At 36.4% G+C, this 8,626-nt stretch overlaps 1 protein-coding gene across 1 annotated transcript; it reads right to left on the bottom strand.

The window, feature by feature from the left end:
* Positions 1–1,280: 1,280 nt before the first annotated feature.
* On the bottom strand, positions 1,281–8,511 carry LOC110694721 (26S proteasome non-ATPase regulatory subunit 4 homolog). Its single transcript, XM_021871897.1, has 10 exons — positions 8,355–8,511; positions 8,130–8,243; positions 7,878–7,983; positions 6,942–7,056; positions 6,653–6,862; positions 6,264–6,570; positions 5,863–5,983; positions 2,078–2,190; positions 1,850–1,918; positions 1,281–1,718 (listed from the first exon to the last, which is right to left on the bottom strand). The coding sequence occupies exons 1-10, from the start codon at positions 8,364–8,366 to the stop codon at positions 1,671–1,673; spliced, it is 1,215 nt and encodes a 404-aa protein (XP_021727589.1). The 5' UTR covers positions 8,367–8,511; the 3' UTR covers positions 1,281–1,670.
* Positions 8,512–8,626: the final 115 nt, after the last annotated feature.

The following is an 8,626-nucleotide window of genomic DNA, read 5'->3' as shown; positions in this document are numbered from 1 at the left end:
CAAAACCGGGTAACCGGTTTGATATGTTGCGTTTCTAGCCATTAAATAAAAAATAATAATAAATAAAAAAAAAAAATTGAAACCATAGAAAAATTCCAGAATATTGAGATGAAAAATTAGATCTAAAGTCCAACCATTACATAGATACACATTACCAAATTACATACAGCGAATTAATAGCAAAGATTAATCAATTCAATCACAAAAAAAAAAGCTTGATTTTTTCCGTCTTTAACATCAAATTCACGAAGCATCAATACATTTACAAGATCTTTTCCAGAATTGGTTAATGAATCCATGTATGCCTTCCTTACTTCAGTATTCACATTGAACTTTCGCACACCAAATTCTATGCAGCTCTGCTCATACCATAAATGTTTTTGAAAGTGAGAGAAAAGACAACATTCTTCAATTTACATTATATCATATTCAGACTATAAATCAATTGCTTGCGGCGATAACTCGACGGTGCCTCAATCGTTGCTTGCGGCAATAGCTCGACCGGGTTAAAGAATATGATGATGAGAAAAGGGTGGAAGAAGATGAAGAGAAGGGAAAGAGGAGAGAGAAAGCAGAGAGGATAGAGGAAGAAGGAGGCGGCTCGTTTTATGTTAGGGTTTGCATTTTAGGGTTGTATAAGTTTATATATATGAGCTTAAAAAAACTTAAAATTTATAACCGAACCGGGTACCCTGGTTCTTTGCTCACCCCTAAGCATGGTTTATCAAGCCGATGAGCTTGTATTTCCTCAATTTTTAGTGCTAGCCTTGCCTTTCAAAATTGAAGAAGAAATTGGATTGTCGGAGGAATTCCCTCAACTCTTCAACTGGCTTACCACACGGATCTCGACTTTCAAGAGTTGGTTTCCCTTTAGTTAATACTCGCATATGACTTCTCGAATGGAAGAATCTATTAAACCAAAACAACCTAACCGAACAACTTGAACCAAAACAACCTAACCTAACAACTTGAGTAACCCTTGTAATTCTTCGTCCAATTTTACTTAACTACAACTACTTTTATTGATGTAACTAATTTATTGATGATTTTAACTAGAACTGCTGGAATTTTTTGGTTTTGAATTGTTAAACATTGACACGAAGTAGGCATTTATAGTAAAAGTTGATTACCTGCTTCATGTAGAAGCACAAAGTTGCACATTGTATGCATCTAACATATATTCTGATTTTAACCAAAAAAAAAAAAAAAAAAAAAAAAAAAACAACTATTCTGATGGAACCCAAAATCATCTAATAAGGATATGAAAAAATCACACTCCGTAACCTCTATGGAATGATATCCATTTGCAACTAGAAGAAAAGTCTTTGAGACAATTGCATCAATTGGGTAAAAAAATGTGAAACTAACCAACGCAATAACTAACCCAACGTTGGACCATAATGTGACCTTCCCTTTTCAAGCAATAATTTTAACAATGAAGAAATGCACATTGTCTCGGTGCTTCACAGATTTAACCTGGGACTTAAAACGTTGTTAAAACTCTTCGTGCTATGAGCAACATTTGGACCATAATGTGACCTTCCCTTTTCAAGCGAAAAATACAAAGTCAGCATATATCAAAGCCATTTTACAAATTACCAAGGCCCCTCTGATTAAGTCATACTAAGCAGGAGCAGCAAAGAGACCTGAGACTTGACAAAGAGATTGCATCATTTCTTCTCCTCTTCACTTGGGGGCTTATCCTCATCATCCTTCTTCTGCAAGTTAACATACCAGTTACAAATATGACATTTAAATCGACAATCAGCAATTGAAACAGACAACATTTTTGTTTCACATCCAATGTGTGGCAATGATAATTGAATATTACTGTAGTAAATTAGCTCACCTCAGACTGATTGTGCATGGAAGCCAGCAAATCCTTCACCGAGGGATCATTTGGGTCAACTCCAGGAAGCTGTCAGCAAAAAACATGAAATTTGTAAATGGTGGGGAATGTGAACCTTTTTCAGACTTGTGCTTGAATAAAAAGGAGGGGAGAACATAAAACATTTTTCAGACTTGTGATTGCATAAAAAAAAAAAAAAAAAAAAAAAAGGGAGAACGAGTTACGTACCGAAGCGAGAATGGATGAAACAAAAGACTGGTCTGCCAGCAATTTAGTCATATCTGTCTGACTTGACTGACTTGTTGACTCTTTGGCACCTTCCTCTACCGAGAGCTGAAGAGCTGCATGCATAACACAAGGGGTTAACTCACAGCTCAAAAATATATAATATAAGAGGGAAATCAGCTTGATAATGCTTCTGAGCAAATATATGATCAAGAAAAAGGCAACTATAGATATTGCTATGGAAAGAACTTCCTCAGGGCCTCTTAGGGTAAGGGTTTCTAGGAAAAAAAAAAAGGAAAGGAATGGTAATCCCACTTCTTTGGTTAATCCGTTAGTGTTTTTCATTCCTGTCACTTTCCCTGTATAAAATCACTCAAAAAGCAGTCCTCTTCATTCACCAACTCCCCGGGTTTCAATTCCCTACTTAGAATTTTTGACACCTCAACCAGCCAGCAGCCCCAAATCACTAAAAACCCTTCTCATCTCTCATCATCCCACCATCACATCGCGCCCTTTTCAATACAAACCACCATGACACGGCCTATAACCCTATCCCCATTGGCATTGACTATCCCACCCACATGCTCAGCAACCAAATAACAGTCTCACCAAGCAGATAGACAACTACCACAACCTCAGTGACCCAAATCCACCACTTCCATAACCTCCAACTGCCTAATTAAATCCAAAGCATTTGCATAAAAACAAATCTTAGCTAAGCATATGCAAGAGGGAAATAAAGAAAGAGATAGGTGAGCAGCAGCAACAAGGGTAATGGCCAGAGTTCCGCTAATGGTGGTCCAGAGTTTGCTAGAGTTTCTAAATGTGGAAACTTTGCTGTCTGGATAAATATTGGAAAGGGCCAGATTAATAGACTCCCACAAACATGGTATAATTGGTTAGTAATTACTAATGTCCTGCAGTATATCAGAAGTTAACAAACAAATTTATAAAAAAAGGATCATTTGTCTGGAATAAAAAAAACTTGGGACAACCTACGACTAGTGAAAAATTTATAATACTCCTTAATTCTAACTGCACAACAACAATCACATACAATCCATAGCCTTAATCCCATGAGTGGGGTCGGCTACATGAACCAAAAAAAGTGATTATTCTGTATAGTCATCCACAAAATCTTTCTCCTCAATCCCTTACGATCGCATACCTCATTCTTATGCAAATCCATATGCTTCATATTTTTCCTAACTCCTTCCAACCAAGTCATTTTAGGTCTCCCTCCACCTCGTCTAACCTCTCCATGATCACACTCTTCGTATCGGTGCACCCTGGGGTCTCCGTCTTACATGCCCGAACCAACACAGGCGAATTCCCCTTAGTTGCAAAAAATGCTTACATAGAAATATCATAAATTTTGCATAAGAATATACTTCCTAAGTTCCTTTAATATTGCAACACTTACCACTTTGGGAAGTTCCACATATATTATAGAATACCCATTTTAGGTTAAATAATTAAAAAAAGATGTTTTTTTCACATAGTAAATACCCAATATACCCTTACTTTTTTATATTTGATGCCTTAGTTAATGCTTACAATCACATGGACAAGTTTGTAATTTTAACTCTCTCCCTTCCTTTTCCCTTACCTAAAAATTTGTGCACTCCTCCATATTGCAATACTAAAGGACTGAAGTTAACAATAAAACATATTATTAAGCATTTCATTAAAGGCCACAACCTTAACCCCCACCCCAGTCTTCACACACACACAAAACACAACCAAAAAGAGGATATTTTCATGCAAAATTATATTGGTGCTCTTCCTCACCATCCTCTAACAACAAGAGGTGGCTGAGTTGGTGTCTTCTCTAAGAGTTCTTCTGTTTCTTGGTTGCAAACTTGAAACTAATCAAGTGATAAAGAACCCTAAGTGAAAAATTAGGTAAGCATTATGAAGAAAAGAGGATTTAGGATGTAAGATTGGGGAGGAAGATGAAGAAGAAATAGAGTTTCTATTCTTAGAAATTGATGCTTAACATGCTCTTTCATGTTGGATTTTTCAATCCTTTCTACTAGGTGATCTAGTATCCTATAATAAAAATAATAATGAGCATCCCTACAACATAGAAATCCCATTTAAATTAACAAGTCTCCTAAAAATGACATGCTATCAAAAGTTCGCTTGGATAGTTGATATTGAAAAGTTTGATTCATAAAGCTTTAAGTTTGAGTTATTTAGAGTAGCTTTCACCAAATATATCAAAGACAGGTTTCTTTAAGAGAGACTATACAACATTCATGTCTCCCAAGCAAAAATTAAATAACAGGATAATTAGTTAATTACTGAATACATTCATGTCCAAAAATTGCTATATTCCATTCTAAAAAGCCTAATCCTCCCAATCAAATACCCAGCATTTCAGTTCTTAAAATTTTTTATTTACACTCAATTGATAAATTAGGCCTTTAGAGTTTCATTCTCAAGCCCTAGATAATTAGATATGAGAAAAATCCAAGACTTCAGCCTCCGCAGAAGAATACTTAATAGTTAATACTGTACTTAGGTTGATGAAGTGTGGAGCAAATTGGGTATGATGTTGTGAAACGTGTCAAACTCGCTGATATACAAGCTGCCCAGAATTTCTATCCTTCGACTATTTTATGTGCCTCTCCAAAGGAAATAATGCATTTCAACTTGAAGCAATGGCATATAGTCTATAACAAAATAATTCACCAAATTCCATGTATAAACTCCTGTATATCCACCAGAACCATTATTTTGAACAAATTCCTCTATCCCCTCATTCAACATCACAAAAGAGGGTATTATCTGTTATGCACAAGAGAAGGGAAGGGTTCAAGATTATTTTTTCCATCATCAAAACATGATGTGAAAGAACTAATTACTAATTCCATTTCTAATCCCTTTCTTGATTGACTCTTTGGCTCAACTTTGCACCTTTTTCTAATTTCCATTAGTTACTCCTATTGATGAACAAACCACATTCATGACTCAAAATTCAAGTCATGATATAAATGGTGCAGCAAAAATATTGTGATCATGATCAAAACTCTTTCCTCGGTCATGATTTATTTGGAGGCATGCTTATCAAAACATGGTTTTAATCATGATCTAAATCATGGGTTTCATCGTTAGACATGGTGCTTAACAAATAGGCACCCATTTTGACATTCAATATATTTTCACTCATTTCTATTATGTTATGCATGCGAGGAAAAGTTGGAGAAAGAAAGGTGACCCCAAAATTTTTTGTTCATTCATTTCTATACTGGTAAGTGATAAACAAATTTGCAAAGAGGAGAGAGAAAGTAGAAAAGACCAGAGAGGAATGAAAAAAAAAAAAAAAAATGATCAGGAAGGCAACGCTCTAAGTTTTTCCTCTAAACAGTCAACTGTATGTGGCTTGTAACATCATAATCATAACTGACTAAACCAAACAATCTCCTCTCACCACCCCAACCTACCCCCCCCCCAACCCAATAACTAAGGGAAAACAAATTGTACAACACTTTCTACAAGACAAGAACTCAATCTAATGAGTATAAGAGAGATGCCTGGTTTATTTGGAAAGCCAGATAAAGAAACTCTAGTAGTCTAGCCTGCCTAAGGGTGTGTCAATTTATTTCCAATCTCATGAAACTGCCTATGTTAAAGTGTAATTCAGTAGAGTTACCAAAGAGGCAAAGACACTGAATGAATATATATTTTACTCAGTAATCATGGACAATCCTTTTCCATGTTGGGATAAAAATGATATCACCCTCATTGAGTGCAATTTAATAGAGAAAGAATAAGAAACAAACCAAGTTGCAAGTCCTGGTCATCAGCTGCATCTGACATATCAGTATCTCGCACAGCTGTAGTGGAGGCAGGGTCATCCATTGACATTGCCAGTGCCTGCTGCAGCAGGGCATTCTCATCATCCTGTAGATGTCATGGGTTAGCCATATACAAAAGCAAATGACAAAGAAGTTTAACATTAAAGTTAAGTCTCAAACTTTGCAGGTATTTTGCATTGGTTCAATCAACCAATTTGCAACCATGTCTAAGAAACCAAAAGTACCTCCGAGAATGAATTTTTCCTTTTAAATTTAGTAATAATTTAGCTTGAAACAGAAGGAAATCAACAACAAAACAAAACAAAAGTTTTTTAAAAAATAAAATAAAATAAAAACCCTTGGGCAATGCCACCACATCTACATACCTCAGTCATGTCATTTTTCTTATCAGCTTCTGAATTTGCAGCATTGCTACTTTCCCCCATAGTTGTGTCTTGGGAGCTTTGTTCCCCTCCTTTTTCTTGTCTGGTTGCTTCTTCTGCTGCCCTTTTTGCAGCTGCTTCTTGCCTTGCCCTCTCTTCTTCCATTGAAACTCTAAGGGCAAGAGCCAGCTCAGGATCCAAATTAGGATCTACACCGAAATCAAATCCAGAAACACCACCAGCTGCAGCAGCGGCGGCAGCAGCAGCAAAACCACTTCCTCCTTCCCCATCTCCAGTAAATATGGGAGTACTGTCACAAGACACATTCATGAATCAGAGAATAATCAATAACCTACACAGTTAAGTCACGTAGAGTATTATTAATCACTAACCTTATCAGCACATCGGACAGCGCACTGGCACCTGGAGGCACATGGACAATATGGCTGGTTTCGTTGTTATTTACTGCAGAAACTAAGGCCTCAAGTTTCTCTGACTTCCCTTCCTCATCTTCACCAAAATCAACAACATCAAGGGCCACGCTGTTCTTTTTCAACTTCCTCCCAATCATCTCCAATACTTTTTTGTCATATTTGACAGGACTGCCAGCCGATAATAAGATTAATAATAAGTAAACCACTACATCAAAAGAAAGCAAAATATTGGAAGACAAATACCAACCTTCCTGCAAAAACTATGATCCTTTGTTGCTGTTTTTTGTTTTGTCGATGTTTAAGAGCCAATTGAGCCACCTGAATTCCAGCAGCCAAGTTCATTTCACCACCAACTTCCAGTCCTGAGACCAGAGAGTAGCAAATTAGCAATTCAGTCAGAAAGCTTCTACAAATAGAGAATAGAAGATTACAATAAAAATAAAAAATAAAAATAACCTTGAATTCGCTCAATTATTGTATTAACAAACAAACTTATCAAAAGGTGATTGGAAGCTCAATTCTCCTACCCATATGGAGGCGGTGGAACAAGACACGTCTAAGAATCATGTAGCTTTTTTGGAAGTTTACATAACATCATGAACAGAAAATAAAAAAAAAAAATTAAAAAAAAGAACCCAACTACATCACCACTTCCAAGCAACGTCTCTCCATTCATCTACCTCAACCAATCGATACATAGTCATTCATCTTGTACCAAATTTCATCAATTTGACTTACATTTAGCAACATCTCTCCATTCCTCTACCTCAACCAATCCCTCCTCTCCACGCTGTCCAACAAGATTTGACAATGACTGTCAAAAAACTATAGGACAATACATTTAGCAGCATTCTTTCCAAAAATTAGGATCAAGTGGCACATTGTACTAAACTCTACTGATTCTATTCAATAGCCACTGACTTTGCCTAACCGCCAGGCATTAATGCATTATCATATTCTACTTTGATCAGAAAACCAAATGCCATCCTAACCATCAATTTCTGCTAGCCCTAAAATCAACCTAACTAGACGTAATGTGATAATCCTCAAGTCAGCTAAGATACATGCTACAAAAGTTCAAAAAGCCATGCTTTCTAATCATGCATTCACAACAACATATTCAATAACATGCATAATCAAGATTTATATTAATCAATTCACGAGATATCGATCGAAAACTAACCGTGCATACAAGCCAATATCTTTCCAAGATCGCTGGTGGGAGTGACCAAAACACGAACACCTTTTCCAGCCATAGTCAGAATTCCGACAGTATTCTCCGGATTAGACTACACGAAATCAATCAATAACATCAAAACCCATCAAATACTATCCACAAAAAACTACCAATTGATTAGATTAACACCATTGTTAGCAATTTCAACCCCAAATTGTAAATTAGGGTTTAAAAGAAGTGAAGAGAGAGAAAGAAAACCTGAGTTTTAGCGCCGCAGATGAGATTAACCGCATCAGAAAGAGCTTGAAATCTGGTGGGCGAGTAATCACCATTACGCATCCACTCCGAATTATCGATACAGATCATAGTCGCCTGAAAATTCCAATCAAAAGAGGGGAAAAAAGAATGTTAGTAAGATTGAAAACCCTAATTTGGAACTCGTTTAAGGAAGGAATTCGAGATGAAATTGAGTAGAAGACAAACCTCGAGCACCATGGTTGAGAAGAGGGGAGAAAATCCAGGAGATCGAAGAAGAGGATTTCAGTGACGAAGGAGTTTTATACTACGTAGATGAACAAGAACGAACATAAAATTGGGTGTTTTGCTTGTGCAGGGGGGCAAGGATTTATATTATAGCTCCCCCTAAACTTAAAAAAGGGAAATTAAAATTTTACTCTCGTGTAACGCACAATTGTTATTGAATCGATTATTCGAATATTAGTATCATAAAATATATAATCTTGGCTATTAAAAAG

The sequence above is a fragment of the Chenopodium quinoa genome, unplaced genomic scaffold, assembly GCF_001683475.1.
Source record: "Chenopodium quinoa cultivar QQ74 unplaced genomic scaffold, ASM168347v1, whole genome shotgun sequence".
In the NCBI taxonomy this organism is placed as follows: Eukaryota; Viridiplantae; Streptophyta; class Magnoliopsida; order Caryophyllales; family Amaranthaceae; genus Chenopodium; species Chenopodium quinoa.
Note: the sequence above shows the minus strand (reverse complement) of the source record. Positions and strands in the feature narration are given on the sequence as shown.

Coding starts and splice junctions, on each gene's coding strand:
- LOC110694721 (XM_021871897.1), bottom strand. Junction 7,057..7,877: donor GATATTGGCTTGTATGCACG/GTTAGTTTTCGA, acceptor CTCTGGTCTCAG/GACTGGAAGTTGGTGGTGAA. Junction 2,191..5,862: donor TGACCAGGACTTGCAACTTG/GTTTGTTTCTTA, acceptor TTATGCATGCAG/CTCTTCAGCTCTCGGTAGAG.